We start from the raw sequence: 17,378 nt of genomic DNA, 5'->3' as shown, positions 1-17,378 counted from the left end.
AAAGTGTAAAATTGTTTATTAGAGTTGTTTCTTTGTTGACCGAACAAATGGTAGAAGTTATTAAATGAAAACCAGAACTTCAATTTACTTTAATCACATTTCATTCACCTCCATTGTTTTAGGGTTGGAGGCACAAGCTTTTGTTGGGTGTAATTAATTGGATGCATTAAATTTAAAGGAGACCACAAAATAAATACCTTTCATTATTGGAGATACATATTTATTAGTTCACATATACAGTTCAATTACAACCTAAACATCCACCAATGGGAGGCATTGACAGGCTCACTTACCCCTCAAACGTCTTCTTGCCGAGAATGGTCACAAACAGCGCGGCGAATGCAAGCAGCCCCCTCATCATGACCAACAATCCGGCCGGGCTGAACACCCACTTTTATGGCCAAATGTGCCGGGTTATGTGTCAAAACTACGACATTGCATAAGGTGATGGAGATATATGTCAAGAGCTGGTGCTGTTGCCACACCAGCCTGAAAATACCAGATGAAAAGGGTTTTTTACACATCTGAAGCTGTGTTCAGTTGTTAAAGAAAGAGGAAAGTTGATCAATGTCTGCTTCGTTTAGTTGTGGTTTATTCAGTTGTATTACATAAAATGTATTAACAGTCGAAAGTTTAGACACACTTTCTCATTTAAGTGAATGGGGAAATGTGTTTCCAAACTTTTGACAAGTATAGTGAACATATCACACATGTTACAGCTCATTACAGCAACATAAACAGTCTGTGTAAAAAAAAATAGGGCTGAATTATGTTTTATTGTAAATAGTGAAAAATGCCCTTCACCACTTTATAGATCCCAAAGCAGCAAAGTCCTTGTTTTGTCCAAAACCAGAGAATATTTTATAGTCTAAATAAGTAAATTACTTTATTGATTAATCTATTATCAAATTAGTTGCCTCTTTTTTATTCTTTCATAGCATTACAAATGACTAATAAAACACTTTGTTGTTGGTGTAATATTTGCATTTAAAGATTTATTTATTTTTTACATTAATTTTAACCAAAATGTAAAAATGTTAACAGCTCAAAATAGAATCTCACTGCTCAACAGGAAGTCACGGCCGGGCACACAGTGTTTCAACTTCGTCCTTTAATGCATTAAATTAAAATAAAGAACTTTTATTTTTTGAATTTCAGTTATTATTAGTTAAACAAAACATCCTCTCCAATTTATAATTTTTTTTTCTCTGCAACAGGAGGCATTCAGTTGTGGGGTTTTTTTTAATAAAAGAGGATTTTATTTTGGCCTTTAGAGGCCCACTAACCCTTCAAACGTCTCCTTGCCGAAAACGGCCAAAAACAGCGCGGAAAATGCAAGCAGCCCCCTCATCATGACCAACAGTGTGAATCTGGCCGGGCCGAACAACGAGTTTCTTATTTGAATGATTACCAAAGGATATATATTTAGTTTTACTTAAATTCAGTGTAAATTTATTTGCATCAAACCAACTTTTTAGCTTGTTCCGAGTTGTCCCCACAACAATGTAAATGTGTATATCATCTGCATATATAATCGTTTTCAGTATTTCGGACACTTCACATAATTTATTTATGTACAAAATAAACAGTAATGGTCACAACACTGATCCCTGAAAAACCTCCCAAGTAACCTTCACTAACTGTGATTTGAAAATGAGTATCTATAACTAACTACTAACATATGACTAAAAAAGAATGCGGATGTTTATGTTGCTCATAGTAACGAGAGGATTAAAGGAAGTAAAAAAAAAAAAAGTGCATTTATGTGTGTAAACATGCAACAAAGTAAAATACTTCATAATCATAAAGAAATGGAAACCACAGTTTTCCAATGAGCCCATTTATTTGCCTGATTGTGGTTTTCGTGATGTTTTAACAGTTGTAGAATATGATAATAAAGATGACATTAGTCGAAAAGATGACATTTTCAAGATGTAATTTACCAACAGTGGAGTCTCCTCAGGGATTTCCCCTTTCACCAACACTTTAGTAGGAGTTCCTGTTGGTGTGATCCATGATGGCCATCAGAGCCAGCCAAGTCTCCTGGGCGGTGGGGATGATCTGATTGGCTGGCAGGAGGAAGCCGCTGCTACCGGTGTCCCTCAGCTCGAAGGCGTAGGAGTACTTGATACCCTGGTCGTAAGCCCAGTCAATGCTGCCACCGCTGGCTTGGTCTGCAATTGAAGCAGTTATCGTTGAGGGAATGAACATAAGGAATGATTACAGCAAGAAAAACATGTCAACCTTCATTTGGGCACCCGACCATTGTTTAATGATAAAAAATGTTGGTGACCTTACTCTCAAATGTATAATTCAGCATTTTGTCAGGTCCCATACTGTTTAGTTTGTTTTTGATTTCCTGTTTTATTTTGTTGGGATTCCCTCACTTCCTGTTAGTGTTCTTTCTAGGTGTGATTGTCCATTGTCTTCACCTGTGCATCGTTATCTCCTCCCCTCATGTCCCAGTTTTGTCTGTCTGAGCCTGACACTTTTAGTTTAATCTGAGATTACGTTTTCAAAGGTACCAGTGCTAAAGGGTCTAAAATTAAAATAGATTCATGTACCTCACACCCGCTGGAATAAAATAAAAATCATCAGACTTTATACTCAAACAACAAAAATGTCTCCCAAGGATCTGTTTTTACTGGTTGAATGTTAACTTTGCACTGCACCTCATATCTACTTGCAGATGTTGTAATGCTTTGGGGATTGGATAATACAAAGCTTAAAAAGCAGTAAATAATAAGTAAGAAAATAATTGGTCTTGCCCAAAGGCACTTCAGCGCTAAGGGTGCCCTGAATTCACTGTGCTGAAAAGCATTTATTCTGCTAAACTGTGAATTGAAATTTCTGCTTTTGATTACGTCTAGTTCTTGCTCCTATGGAAGCTGAATGCACTAAGTTGCTTTGGGCAATATTTAATGAAGAAGAGGAACATATGTTTGTTGCTAATGCTACCCATTTGCCAGAATAAAATGTAAGTATTGTACATTTCTGGAAACCATGGATATGTTGAATATCTACATTTTATACATTGAATGTCTACGTTTCAATGTTGGCAATGATCAGTTGAATAATTATGCTTTATGATGTGACACTGTGGTTAAGCTCCAGTTGGGTTTAGGCACAAAAACCACTTGGTTAAGGAAAGATAATGGTTTGGGTTAAGATTTAAAAATAATAAAAAAGGATGCAAATATCCCAACGTCTCACTAAAAACACTGGGTTCTGTTGGTTGAAAGGGGAAGCGGGCAGTGGTCACAAGGTGGTTTTGAACACAGCTCTAACCCTAACCCATCTAACCAAGTTTCTGGCTAACCACCCAACCCCTCGTCCTCCTAAGAGGGAAGTCAGGTCATATAGATCTCATCTGAACTACGTCACGTTAAATGTTGATATGATACTGTTACGACCCCTCCCTTTCTGCTCGTCATCATGCAGCTGATTACTTCCTGCAGGAGTTGGCAGTCAGGGAGGGGTCGTTAGGGCAAGGTGTTCACACCTGGCTAGGCCTCTACCCAAGGTGATATAAGCCAGCCTGGTCTCATTCTCTCTCTCTCCGAGGTTCCACGCCGCTACAGGTTCTGGGTTCGTTTTGGCGTTTTCCTTTTACACTCCAGCAGCACACAAATGTCTCACTCATCCACACACTACATTCACCACTGATGCCACTAATCTCCAAACCTCATGCTTTTTGTAGATATGTTGAAGTTACAATAAAACATTTTCATTTGGCACTTATAATCCTGACTTGTCTCCCCTCCTTGTCACATATGTTGAGCCAGTTTGTGACAATACATTTTGTTAAAATGTTGATGTGCTACATAATAAACTGAAACATAGAGATTTAACGTATCTGGGGTTTGCAGAACAGACAAAGCCAACGTTTTATTCTGGCAGCTGGGCAGGATAATGACTATTAGGTGGGATGAAGTAAAACCAGTGTATAACAGTGTTGCTGAAACTTACAGATGGTGGTGACGATGCTGCCGAATCTGTAGCGAGTACCAAACAGGGAAGTCAGGTCAGTGGTAGCCCTCCTAGCCAGAGCATCCTGCAGAAAGAAATTTCTATGATCACATACAGATGACTACACAGTTGCTCTTGTTTGTTATATTATTGTTGCATGTGCTTACATTTCTAACATTACAGGCAAACCAGCACAGGGACTATAAAACCACAGAGCCCAGAGAAGAGCTCAACCAACTAAAATTCAGAGTAAAGAACTCAAAAAAGGTAGAAGGTGTATTTTTACCAGCTCACGCCGGTCCCTGGCTGGAGTTCTTTTGAAGCCGTAAGGGTACAGGAGCAACTGGGAGAAGGCGTGGACGGTGATGAAAGCCTTGAAATTGCCATTGGAGTTCACAAAGTCCACAATGGACTTGACCTCAGACTCAGAGTTAGCCCTGGGTCCACGGTAGATCTGTGAGCAGGGGTTGTTACTGGTCCCAGGCCCTACATGATGAGAACAGAATCAGAGAAACAGCAAGGAAACAAATGCTGCTGTCTCTTTTTTGACAAAGCTTATAGTTAGCACGTAGTTTATGCTGCTATAGGCTTAGACTTCCGGGGGACTCCCATGATGCACTGAGCTCCTTTCTCTTCTCTCCTCCTCCCTCTCTCTCTCTCAATCCATCTATCTATATCGATTAACATTCATGCACTATTAATGCATTCACTAACCTAAACTTCTTCCCCGGAGTTGTCTGTGCTTTCTCGTCTCACAGGTAATCTGGGCCTGTAGACGTCGGGATGTCCCGGACCGACTAGCTTCAATGTTGATTTTCAATGTCTCTCTCTCCTATTCTTCCTCTCTCTCCTCTCTTCCCAAACCGGTCGAGGCAGATGACCACCCACTTTGGGCCTGGTTCTAACTCTTCCTGTTAACATGGAGTTTTTTTCTTGCCACTGTTGCCAAGTGCTGCTCATGTGGGAATGTTGGGTCTTTTTCAATTTAAGAGTACGGTCTAGACCTACTCTACGTGTAAAGTGCCTTGAGATGACTTTTGTTGTGATTTGGCGCTATACAAATAAAGATTGATTGATCGATTGAGGTACAGGTAACTGCATATGTGCAATTAGATTTTAATTTTAATTTTGATCATAGAGATGCAACATGTGACATATGGGGCCCAAAGCATGTATTGCTTCACATTTAGAGGTCACTATAGTAAAAGAGGTTGGGAACCACTGCTTTAGAAAATAGTTCTGGAGCTTAATAAATGCTGACAGATGCATGTGGTGCCTTGGTATATTCCAGCAAAGACGGAAAGAAATTACCTCCAAAACCAGCATCCCAGTTCCTGTTGGGATCAACTCCAACACAGGGGGAGCCGGGGTTGGGCTTCCTGGTCTTACGCCACAGACGGTCCTGGAAACATTAGTTTGTTTCTTATATTTATCATCTTATTTACCTAACATGAATATTTCATCCGCTTTGTTTTTGTTTCTTATTTTTTTGTTTGGTTGTCAACATTGTTATCACTATTAATTCAATGTAACTAATATTCAGTACTGTGCAAAAGTCTTAGGCCACCATTAGATTTGTTGTTTTACTAATGCTATAATGACCATGTATAATTATTTCTCATTCTCTTAATTAGAATACAACCAGAAAATACTGGAAATGTGTATGCATTATTAAAAAACAGGGAAAAGATAAAATAAAACAGCTTCTATAGGCTAAATTGGCAAGTACTTAGTGTGTCCTCCCCTTTCACTGAGCAATAGCAGGAACCTGGCTCTTAAACATTAATGCAATTGAACCTTAATTAATAATAATTTATAAAAATGTAAAATTGTGTACATATTTCCTGTATTTTCTGTTTGTATGGTTGTGATGGCCGAAGACTTTTGCACAGTACTGTAAATCTACTAGTTCTACTGTTCTTGGTGTACATGAACATACAATATACAAAGGTATATAATACTCAAATTCACATGACATTTCTTTATTCAGCAGTCGTGAGAATTTTGGGGGTTAAAAAAACCCTTACATGACTCAGTATCTCATCTAAATATCATCGGTAAAAACTATATGTGGCAGTTAAAGTTGTTTGCTATATGAGACTCACTTGGTCGCGGGTGTATTGATAGCCATCAGGGTTGGTCACAATCTCCAGGTAGATGTCCATCCTGTTGAGGATGGCGGTGAGAGCCTGGTCACCGCCAAAATCAGTTGCAATCTAAATGTAAAGCACACATGTTCCAGTGTAGATGATCAGTGGTCAGGAGCTGCAGAGACAGTGAGGGGAAACAAAACACAACCTAAGAGTCATTTAAACTAAAGCACCTTCTTGGCGAACCAGGTACCACTGGCCGGAGTGATCCACTCTCTGGCATGGATTCCAGTGTCGATCCAGATGGCAGGACGGTTGGTTCCACCAGTGCTGAACTACGAAACAGAAAAAGGAAACATGCAGTTGAACATTATCCTATCCAAGGAATAAATGAGCAAGCGTATTTCATAAATGGTGCAATTCTAAAGATTTTTTATTAACATTAACACATGCATGAACAAAAATGTCTTCATTTTGTCGAGGAAATGCTTTACTTACAGTACTACTTTCTATGAAGTACAGTATTATAGCCGTTATTCCTTTCATTTACCTTGAGCACATTCAGGGGACGACTTTCGAAGCTCTGACCAATCACAACCTTGCTGACCAGGTTGGGATTCTCAGCCACCAGCATGTCCTGGAAACTGTAGATCTAAAACAAAGACAAAGTCCTGGTCTTTGAATTCACTATCAGTTGGGTAAAAGATTCTCTGTAGCATTGTCTGGTCTTGACTGACTCTGGATCTGTTGTTGTTGTGCTATTATAATAATTTTGTAGATAATCTAAAAGATGCTTCTAGTAGAAGCCAAATCATCAGCGACAGCTCTACTGTCAAGAGAAAGGCGCCGATTGCAGGTCCAATTATCAAAGCAAACTGATTTTTTAAGTAATGAATTGGTTTTATTTTGGCAGTTTTTGCTTTTAATGGACAGCTAATAGTGGAGAAGTAGATAGGAAACAGGAAAGTAAAGGGCATGACAATGCAGCAAGGTCCCCAGCCAGTGATGTGGCAGCTATGCTTTATGTGCTGTAACCATTCAGGTATCAGATTATAAGAACAAGAGATCAGGCTTGATGGAAGTATACAAAATAGGAGCTGAACTTTTAAAATATATGTTTTTTAAGGTATAATATCTGTTCTAGATGTGTTTTTCATGCAGAATCATTTTTCTATTTCTTTTACTTGTTGCTATCATTTTGTTGAAAATTTAGGTGGAATTACATTGAATTGAGACGGTAATGTGAATTTTTGTGGATAAGTCAACTGACACTGACTTAAATTTTTATAAATGTCATTCACAAATGCTGTTTGAGGCAGCAGTATACTTTTACTGGATAACAGTTGTATTGTATGTACTCACATCGCTGATGCTGTGGTAATTGGCGTAGTCGTAGCTGTCAGTGTTTCTGGGCTTGGCGACACGAGCAGCAGATTCCATCTCCTCCTGCTCTTCATCCAGCATCATCTGCAGGCCAGTGCCACCATTTATATTTAAGTTACACATCAACAAATCTAATTATGTCAATTAGTTGGTTACATTAAGATGATTGAAATTTGAAAAATCGAAACAGGTACAGTAAGTGAAATTCATCTCCTATTGCAGCCTGGACTCGAGAATCCATACCTGGAGGTCTTCAATCGTGACGGAGTACTCGATGTCTTGGGTCTCCAGAAAATCTTTGAAAGACTGCAGGCTCTGGAGGGGAACTCTGATGTCCACAGGAGTGGCCACATCCCTCACCTCCCTCCAGAAGTCCAACTGAAAGAAAACATAATCATCATGCAACAAATTAAGACAAATCAAGTGCTCGTTTAGTGTTTAAGGTGCTTAAAAACAAATTGTTGTGTTAGATTTTAGAAAAGAGACAAAGATAATATAGGAAAAGTGTTGAAACCTATTTTAGTGTATTTTCAGATGATGATAACTGACCTCGAACTCAGTCATGTCTTCCATGTCCTTGATAAGACGCAGCTGGACATCATTCTTTGGAACAATGCGGAGTACCTGATGTCTGTAACAAAGAGTAACACCAGTGTTTTACAACCTTTTACTCAACTCAGGACCACAGGCTAAGAGAGAAGTTTCCACACATGATGTGGCTGATTTCTCAAGGCTCATCGGTCTTACATATGCAGCAGTTGCACAAAAATAAACAGTCAGAGTGATGATTTAGGATTTTAGTGTCAGTGTTTGAAAGCCTCCAGTTTGATTGACAAAGGAAAGCACTTCCTAGGTTTAGGGTTAGGGTTAGGGTTAGGGTTAGGGTTAGGGTTTGGGTTTGGGTTTGGGTTAGGGTTTGGGTTTAATTCCCAGTGTGGCTTTTATCTTCTATATCAAGCCGAACAAAGTACTTTTATAATTTGGTGGCCTCAAGTGGAAACAAAAGATAAACTTTTAAGATTTCAAATGTCTGAAGAACATAATCATTACACAGGTAAATGATGTCAAAATGTCCAAGTGTTAGTGCAGCTTTAACTTTAATTCTACAGACTGTGGTACCTGCAGACCCCAGAAGCATACTCTTTCTCATATCTCAAGTGCTTCACTCTATGATTCATATTATTTACTTTGTCAATCACCTTCTAATCAGTTTCTTTCTAATCAGTTTATCTGTACAATTCAGTATTACATAGTCATCAGTCTTTGTGTGATTTCAGTAGCAATTTTTGAACATGTATAATGTATTTAGAATTAAATCAATATTTCAAATTCTCATTTTACACTGACTTTAATGACTTCATTACAATTATACTAATGTATTGGAGTCCTCAGGGGCCCCAGTAAAAGCACTCAATTCTACCTATTTTTTGAGTTAATGTTTGCCATGGGTCCCTATTTAAAGTATCGCACACTAGGGTTACAGAATCCCTGTTACTCTGGATCATTTACAGAACTTGTGACAGCAGTTTCAGTGAGGTCCGCAGATTATCCCATGCATTTTTTCTGAGATGAAATGTTGCTGTTGATTGGAACTAATAATTTGTTTGATGTTTTGAGTGCCAGAAGTCACATTTCACTCACCTCCATTGTTTTTAGGGTTGGAGGCACAAAATCTGGACAAATAAATCTAAACATAATTTAGGAGAACTGGCCCTTTAAAAAGTCTATTTCTGCATACTGTGTTGTCCACTGCACAGGGTTTCCTGTACTAACTTTATAGTATGCATTCAATTTAAAGGGAACCAAAAAATAAAGAACCTTTATTATCGGAATTACATGTTTAGTTATTATTAGTCCACATATACAGTTCAAACATACTATTATTTTCAGTTACACCCTACAAATCCACCAGTGAGAGGCTTTGAGAAGACCACTTACCCCTCAAATGTCTTCTTGCCGAAAACGGCCACAAACAGCACGGCGAATGGAAGCAGCCCCCTCATCATGACCAACAGTGTGAATCTGGCCGGGCTGAACACCCGCTTTTATAGCTGAATGTGCCGGGTTACGTGTCCAAACCACAACCTTGCTTAAGGTGATGGAGGTATATGTCAAGAGCTGGTGCTGTTGTCACACCAGATGAAGACAACCGATGAAAGTTGCACCATGAACTCTTATGTTTTTTCACACATCTGAAGCTTTGTTCAGTTATTAAAGAAAGAGGAAGGTTGATCGATGTCTGCTGGGTTTAGTGTTGGTTTATACAGTTGTGTTACATATACAGTAGCAGTCAAAAGCTTCTTATTCAAGTGAGTGGGGAAGTGTGCCCAAACTTTCGACTGGTGCATTTAATACATAAGATGAAAATGCACTTGGTCTGTATAATTATGCGACAATGACTTAGTCTAAATAAAAGTCAACTTTGAAATGTTTCACTTTTTTCCATTTAATATGAAAAATATTCACTCAACTCATTGTCAGAAAACGTGACAGGATCAGGAAGAAATAAATTCAGATCAAAAAAGACAGTTTCATCCTGTGCTATAACTAAATGTATATAAAGTATTTTGGATTAAAATCTTTTGAAAAAGGAGGTGGATGTTGAAGTTGCCCTAAGTATTTAGGATGTGAAAATAATGCAGACATAGAAACATAGATTGTATATAAGAAATGGACGTAACATCCGTGACGTCACCTATTGGTTTGTGGACTGCTGCTCAGAATATAGTATCGGATCTGAGCAGCGCCATCTTGAAAATTTCCGGTGCATGCCGGGAAAAATAAAAACACCGATTCTACTCATATGGGCATCAGGAGGGACATGATGCGCCCTCCTGAACCTGTGAACCAATCAACCTGTCAATCACGACGTAGCCACGCCCTAATGCATACCCTGCTTTATCGTCAAATATAAAATCAGGGAGGCCAAAATGAACATCATACTGCATTGTGGAAGGCTTTAAACTAGCGATTGAGACAATAAATACATTTTGAAAACGTTTACTGAGGTTATAAATCAAGTGAGAAGTTGTTGAATTCTCCATTGACTTGTATAGAGACGGAAGTCCTTTTGACACCAAAATGGTCGCCCCCTGGTGGCCTTTTGATAGAATGCAGTTTTAAATTACTTCCGCGTTGGCCTCATTTCAGAGGACCGGAACTCCCTGCCTGCATAGAAAGCACAGTACTGTGTGTGTGTGTAAACATGCAACAAAGTAAGAGACTTAATCATAAAGAAATGGAAACTGCATTTTTCCAATGAACCCATTTATTTACTTGTTTGTGTTTTTCATGATGTTTTAAGAGTCATGGAGGATGATGATAAAGATGACATTAGTCCAAAAAATGACATTTGCAAAATAAAATTTGTCAATAGTGGAGTCTCCTCAAGGATTTCCACTTTAGTAGGGGTTCTTGTAGGTGTGGTCCATGATGGCCATCAGAGCCAGCCAAGTCTCCTTGGCGGTAGGGATGATCTGATTGGCTGGCAGGATGAAGCCGTAGCGACCGGTGTCCCTCAGCTCGAAGGTGTAGGAATACTTGATACCCTGCTCGTAAGTCCAGTCAACAGTGGCACCGCTGGCTTGGTCTGCAAATGAAGCAGTAATTGTTGAGAGGATTATACTTCAGCTGTGAAATAGTCAACATTTGTTGGGAATAGCTTTCACAGTTAAAGTCATTATATGTAGAATTTAAATATACATTTTAATTTACAGCATTGTAGACTGATTGTTTTACTTAAAGGATGGGTTCGCAGTTCACAAGTCTGTCTTAAAACAATAACCAAAACAAAAGTCTGGTGTCCGTATGAACATTAAAACCTGTTTTTCTTGCTTGTAATCATTCCTCCTGTTCATACTGACCATTAGAAGATCCTCTCCCAATGTACTTTCAATGTAAGTGATTGCGACAAAAATCCAAGGTCTTTCTTTTGAGCAAATATACATTTAAACATTTATCTGAAGATAATATTAGGCTTCAGCCATGTGAGTTAGCCAAATAAAGTGAATATTTTCCATAGTTACAATCTTTTTAGTCAAACATTTCTTTGCCTTGCAGCTGCTTTAATAACATTTAAGAAATATCAGACTTTAGATTCATACTTAACAGTTACTGCTGGTTGTACTGATGTTTTTGTTGGCCCGTTATTTATTTTGTACTGGACCTCATAACTAGGTAGATCTTGTTACTTTGGGAATTTGAGACAAAGCTTCAATAGTGGTAAATCACAAATTGTTTTTTTTTTCCTTAATGGCTCTTCAGCACTGATGATGCTCTGTGCTGGAAAACTTTGGACAGTTAATTAGTCAATTAATCTGTAGTTAGTCTGTTTAATAGGGGATTGAGGTACAACCACTACTAAAAGATGTTAATAAGTATTAGGTGGGATGAAGTACAACAGTTTATAACAGTGTTATACTGTATGTTGTTGAAACTTACAGATGACTTCGTAGATGCTTCCATATGTGTAGCGAGTACCGTACAGGGAGGCAAGGTCAGTGATAGCCTTCTTAGCCAGAGCATGCTGCAGAGAGAGATGATCACATACAGATGATTCTTAACAGTGTCTCAAAAAACCACAGAGCCAAGAGAAGAGATCAACCAACTAAAATTTAGAGTAAAGAAGTCAAAAAAAGGCAAAAGGTGTTTTTTACCAGCTCAGCCTGGTCCTTGGCTGGAGTTCTGGTGTAGCCGTAAGGGTACAGGAGCATCTGGGAGTAGGAGTGGATGGAGAGGAAGGCCTTGATGTTGCCATGGGACTTCACAAAGTCCACAATAGACTTGATCTCAGACTCAGAGTTAGGGCTGGGTCCACGGTAGACCTCTGAGCAGGGGTTGCTGCTGGCGCCAGCAGCTACACATGATGAGAATAGGATTAGAGAAATGACAAGGGTAATAAAGGATCGCTGTAATCACTGGTCATTATAGAAATAAACTGCCATGATGTCTTAGTAGGTGCTATTACACATAGTGCAAGGGTCTTATGTCATTTGCATTGCTTCCTGAATAGCATTTTGTGATAAGTCTGTACAATTGTGTTGCCATTTTGGCTTCAACTTTTTTGATGTGTAGAATATTAAAATTATAAAATAATATATAAATATTGGTGCAGGAAATAAACAACATTAAATTCTGTTGCAAAAAATTGTTATTATTTCTGAATCTTTTCTATTTTTTTCTTTGGTTATTTTCTTGTTAAATACTGGGTTGTTATACCTCTTCTGTGTATGGTATATGTATATTGTCTATATTCTATTTAACTTCTTTTTATTGTAACTTTAAAACTTATTTTGTTTATACATAGTTCCCAATTTTAATCGGTTTAATTTAGTTTTTACTCGCTTTATTGTAATAATGAGCTGGAACAGTTAGTGAGGCATTTCACTACATATTGTACTGTGTATGAATGTGTATGTGGAATAAAAGCATGTATTGCTTCACATTTAGGGGTCTATATAGTGAAAGAGGTATCCTTACTTCCAAAACCAACTGACCAGTTCCTGTTGGGATCAACTCCGACACAGCTAGATCCGGGGTTGGGCTTCCTGGTCTTACGCCACATACGGTTCTGGAAACATCAGAGGAAGTTATCAGTTTGTTTCTTATCTTTATTAACTGGTTCTACTGTATATATTTGATGTGCATGAACATATAATATAAAAAGGTACTCAAATACAATACTCAAATTCACATATTTCTTATGGCAGGAGTCATGAGAATTTTGGAACCTACATATGGGTTAAGTAATCCTTACATGAAGTAATATCTCATCTAGATTTCATCAATGAAAACTGAATATGAATGGAAATTACTATAAAATCAATAAAAAGTTGTTTGCTATGTCAGACTTACGCTGGTGTGGGTGTAGTCATAGCCATCAGCGTTGGTCACAATCTCCAGGAGGATGTCCATGTTGTCCAGGATGGCGGTGAGAGCAGGGTCACGGCCATAATCAGTCACGATCTAAATGTAAAGTACACAAGTTCCACTGTAGATGATCAGTAGTCAAAAGCTGATGAGACAGTGAGAGGGAACCAAACACAACCTAAGAGTCATTTAAAGCACCTTCTTGGCGAACCAGGTACCACTGGCCGGAGTGATCCACTCTCTGGCGTGGATTCCAGTGTCGATCCAGATGGCAGGACGGTTGGTTCCACCAGTGCTGAACTATAAAACAGAAAAAGGAAACATGCAGTTGAACATTATCCTATCCAAGGAATACATGAGCAAACATACCACTTCATAAATGGTGCAATTCTAAAGACTCATTAATCAACATGCATGAAAAACTTGTGTAATTTTGTCAAGAAAATGCTTAACTTACAGTACTTTTCTCTACAAAATAAAATATTATAACCTTTATTCCTTTCATTTACCTTGAGCACATTCAGAGGACGACCTTCGTAACTCTGACCAATCACAATCTTGCTGACCAGGTTGGGATTCTCAGCCACCAGCATGTCCTGGAAACTGTAGATCTAAAACAAAGACAAAGTCCTGGTCTTTGTAATTCACTATCAGTTGGGTAAAAGATTATCTGTAGCATTGTCTGGTCTTGACTGACTCTGGATTTGTTGTTGTTGTGCTATTATAATAATCGTGTAGATGATCTACAAGATGCTTCTAGTAGAAGCCAAATCATCAGTGACAGCTCTACTGTCATAAAAAAGTGCTGATTGTCCTCAAAGTCAAACATAATGAAGGTAAAAGAACCAAAGAAAACTGATTTTGAATGCGTGCAATCAGAGCTATAACAAAAAAACAAATGGCAATGTGTCCAGAACACACAACAAACTGGAACTTTTAAAATCTCTATTTATTTTAACTATATGCCATATTCTACATTTCTAAATCTTAATTTTATACATTAGAACCAATGACTATATCAAAAGTACATAGTGTACTTAATGCTGTTTTAGGCAGCAGTATACTTTTACTGGCCATCAGTTGCATTGTGTGTACTCACATCGCTGATGCTGTGGTATGTGGTGTAGTCGTAGCTGTCAGTGTTTTTGGGCTTGGCGACACGAGCAGCAGATTCCATCTTCTCCTGCTCTTTATCCAGCATCACCTGCAGGCCAGTGCCACCATTTATATTTAAGTTAGACATCAACAATTTAAATCCATTAGTTGGTTATCTTGAGCTGGCTAACATTTGAAATTAAATTCTGCTCCCACTTGAGCCTGGACTTGAAAATCCAGGATGTGACCTCATACCTGGACATCTTTAATCATGACAGAGTACTTGATGTCCTGGGTCTCCAGATGAATTTTGACAGATTGAAGGCTGTGGAGGGGAACTCTGACATCCACAGGAGTGGACACAGTAGTCACATCCCTCCAAAAGTCCAGCTGAAAGAAAACACAGTTATCAAGCAACAAATTAAGTCAAATAAACTGTTGGCTCAGTGTTCAAAGTGCTTAAAAACAAATGTGCTTTTTATATTAAGAAAGAGACAAAGATAATAAGGAAAAGGGATGTAAGTTATTTGAAACTTGCATTGAAGCAAATATCATTTTAGAGTTTTTTTTGATGATCGTGGCTGACCTCAAACTCGACCATGTCCTCCATGTCCTTGATAAGACGCAGCTGGACATCACTCTTTGGAAGAATGCGGAGGACCTGATGTCTGTAACAAAGAGTGAAACCACTGCTTTACAACCTTTAACTCAACTTAAGAACACAGGCTAAGATTATTTAATAGTGGGGCTTTTATCTTATAATACATGTTTACTCAAACAAGGAAACAATTATTAAACTTTTGGGATTTTAAATATCTGCCTTAATAATATGATATGATAAATGATATTCCTCAACCATAATAAATGGCCAATGTGATTTATTTAGCAGTTGCTTTTATCCAAAGCAAAGTATATTTGACAGCTGATACAACACAAGTCCTCGGGCCAAGGGACCCAGTCAGGAGAGAACAACACAATAAAGTGCCAAGTTTCAGTATGATAAGACATAGGTACCACCAAGTAGTTCAAAGAAGCTGTGCATAGAAGAAGTGTTTTCTGTTATGTTTTGCTTTGTATTGTATCGTTTTTTGTTCAGTCCATGAAGTGCAGAGATGTTTGCAGAAGGTCTTTAAGGTGCTGGGTCTTTAGTCTTTTCTTAAAGATTGAGAGAGATTGAGAGATTCTGCTGATTGAACAGAGTTTGGTAACTCATTCTACTACCGAGCAACTACAGTAGAAAAGAGTCTGACTAGCAGCTTAGGGCCCTGTTGTGGTACCAGGGGCCTTTCATTGGCAGAAAGTAACCTGAACGAGGGAGTTGATGTAGGCGGGAACTGTTTAAGCTGCTGTTTTGCCAGTGTCTGGGTTTCGGCAACTGGAAGCTAGCAGAGAGATATGAACAGCGGGGTGACATGCTGTTTCAGGCTTGTTGAAGACCAGACATGCCACCACGTTCTGGATCATCAGCCGAGGTTTGAACGTACATGTGTTAGTGCAGCTTTAAAGAATCCAGAAATAGTGTCCCTGTCACTCTGGATCATTCAGAAAACATGTGAGGTCTAAGGATTATCCTTATTTGGGTATTATTTCTATTAAGAAATGTTGCTGTTGATTGAAAATAGTATAAAAGTTTTCAATGTTTAGAGTTCCAGAAATCACATTTCATTCACCTCCATTGTTTTAGGTTTGGAGACACAAATTTCAGAGAGCAATATGTTAAAATCTGGATAAATAAATCCCATTAAACTGACCCTTTAAAGAGTCTACTTCTGCACAGTGTTTCCTGTACTAACTTTGTAAATGTAATGTTAAAAATCCCTGCATATTATGAAGGTGGACTGATCACTTCAGGTATTTAAACAACATTTGATTGGTTGTAATTAACTGGATGCATTAAATTTAAAAGAGGCCTACGAATAAAGAAGTTTTATTTTTTAAATGATATATTCAGTTATTATTAGTTACCATAAACAGTCAAAACATACAATTATTTTCAATTACACCCTACAGCTCCACTAGTGAGAAGCCTTTAGAGGCCCACTTACCCCTCAAACGTCTCCTTGCCGAAAACGGCTACGAACAGCGCGGCGAATACAAGCAGCCCCCTCATCATGACCAACATGTGAATCTGGCCGGGGCGAACACCGACTTTTATGGCCAAATGTGCCGGGCACATGTCCAAACCATGACCTTGCTTAAGGTAAGCTAGATGTGTGAACAGCTGGTGCTGTTGCCACACCAGCCTAAAAATACCAGATCAAAAGTTGCACCATGACCTCTTTTGTTTTTCACACATCTGAAGCTGTGTTCAGTAGTTAAAGAAAGAGGAAAGTTGATCAATGTCTGCTGGGTTTAGTTTTAGTTTATTTTGCTATATTACAAACACATCGTAACAGTCAAAAGTTTAGACACACTTTCTCATTCCAGAGAAAGGGGAAGTGTGTCCAAACTTTGGACAGGTATTGAACATATCACACATGTTACACCTCATTAAAGTGTTTGTTTTGTCCAAAACATAATCAATTTATAATTATATGAAGCACAGAAAAGCACTGAATCCTCACATTTGAGAAGCTGTCACCAGAGAATATTTTATATTCTAACTAAATAAATGACTTTATTGATTAATCTATTATCAAATTAGTTGCTTCTATTTTTTACAAAGTGTCTTTTATTTTTCTATTATCACTCTAAGATATCCACTCTTTCAGTTTCTACATCATTTATCAGGAGTTTTTTATTTGAATTATTTGAATGATTACCAAAGGTTACATATCTGTTTTACTTAAATTCATTGTTAGTTTATTTGCATCAAACCAACTCTTTAGCTTGTTCAGTTCCTTTTTCCACTGTATCCAAAAGTTGTTACAAGTTGTCCCCACAACAATGCATATAGAATAGTTTTCAGTATTTTGGACACTTCACTTATACTATTTATGTACAAAGTAAACAGTAATGGTCACAACACTGATC

General features: G+C 38.2%; 2 protein-coding genes across 2 annotated transcripts; both read right to left on the bottom strand.

The window, feature by feature from the left end:
• Positions 1-1,895: 1,895 nt before the first annotated feature.
• On the bottom strand, positions 1,896-9,448 carry LOC133981403 (carboxypeptidase A1-like). Its single transcript, XM_062420064.1, has 11 exons — positions 9,381-9,448; positions 7,992-8,073; positions 7,686-7,820; positions 7,422-7,526; positions 6,610-6,711; positions 6,293-6,394; positions 6,075-6,185; positions 5,281-5,371; positions 4,256-4,455; positions 3,970-4,054; positions 1,896-2,174 (listed from the first exon to the last, which is right to left on the bottom strand). Exons 1-11 carry the CDS (start codon positions 9,446-9,448, stop codon positions 1,987-1,989), a joined length of 1,269 nt encoding a protein of 422 aa, XP_062276048.1. The 3' UTR covers positions 1,896-1,986.
• A 1,395-nt stretch (positions 9,449-10,843) lies between these two features.
• LOC133981700 (carboxypeptidase A1-like) lies at positions 10,844-16,518 on the bottom strand. The gene is made up of 11 exons (XM_062420524.1): positions 16,451-16,518; positions 14,992-15,073; positions 14,661-14,795; positions 14,410-14,514; positions 13,820-13,921; positions 13,509-13,610; positions 13,296-13,406; positions 12,921-13,011; positions 12,098-12,297; positions 11,883-11,967; positions 10,844-11,031 (listed from the first exon to the last, which is right to left on the bottom strand). The coding sequence occupies exons 1-11, from the start codon at positions 16,516-16,518 to the stop codon at positions 10,844-10,846; spliced, it is 1,269 nt and encodes a 422-aa protein (XP_062276508.1).
• Positions 16,519-17,378: the final 860 nt, after the last annotated feature.

This window comes from Scomber scombrus, chromosome 6 (genome assembly GCF_963691925.1).
Source record: "Scomber scombrus chromosome 6, fScoSco1.1, whole genome shotgun sequence".
Taxonomy (NCBI): Eukaryota; Metazoa; Chordata; class Actinopteri; order Scombriformes; family Scombridae; genus Scomber; species Scomber scombrus.
Note: the sequence above shows the minus strand (reverse complement) of the source record. Positions and strands in the feature narration are given on the sequence as shown.

What these genes read in the sequence shown, in the direction of transcription:
- LOC133981700 (XM_062420524.1), bottom strand. Translation starts at nt 16,518, where the DNA reads ATGATGAGGGGGCTGCTTGTATTCGCCGCGCTGTTCGTAGCCGTTTTC. An exon ending in CATACCACAGCATCAGCGAT is followed by an intron (nt 13,922 to 14,409) that starts GTGAGTACACAC and finishes TCTTTGTTTTAG; the next exon opens with ATCTACAGTTTCCAGGACAT. An exon ending in AAGCATCTACGAAGTCATCT is followed by an intron (nt 11,032 to 11,882) that starts GTAAGTTTCAAC and finishes CTTCATTTGCAG; the next exon opens with ACCAAGCCAGCGGTGCCACT.
- LOC133981403 (XM_062420064.1), bottom strand. Translation starts at nt 9,448, where the DNA reads ATGATGAGGGGGCTGCTTCCATTCGCCGTGCTGTTTGTGGCCGTTTTC. An exon ending in ATTACCACAGCATCAGCGAT is followed by an intron (nt 6,712 to 7,421) that starts GTGAGTACATAC and finishes TCTTTGTTTTAG; the next exon opens with ATCTACAGTTTCCAGGACAT. An exon ending in GTACCTGGTTCGCCAAGAAG is followed by an intron (nt 6,186 to 6,292) that starts GTGCTTTAGTTT and finishes CTTTACATTTAG; the next exon opens with ATTGCAACTGATTTTGGCGG.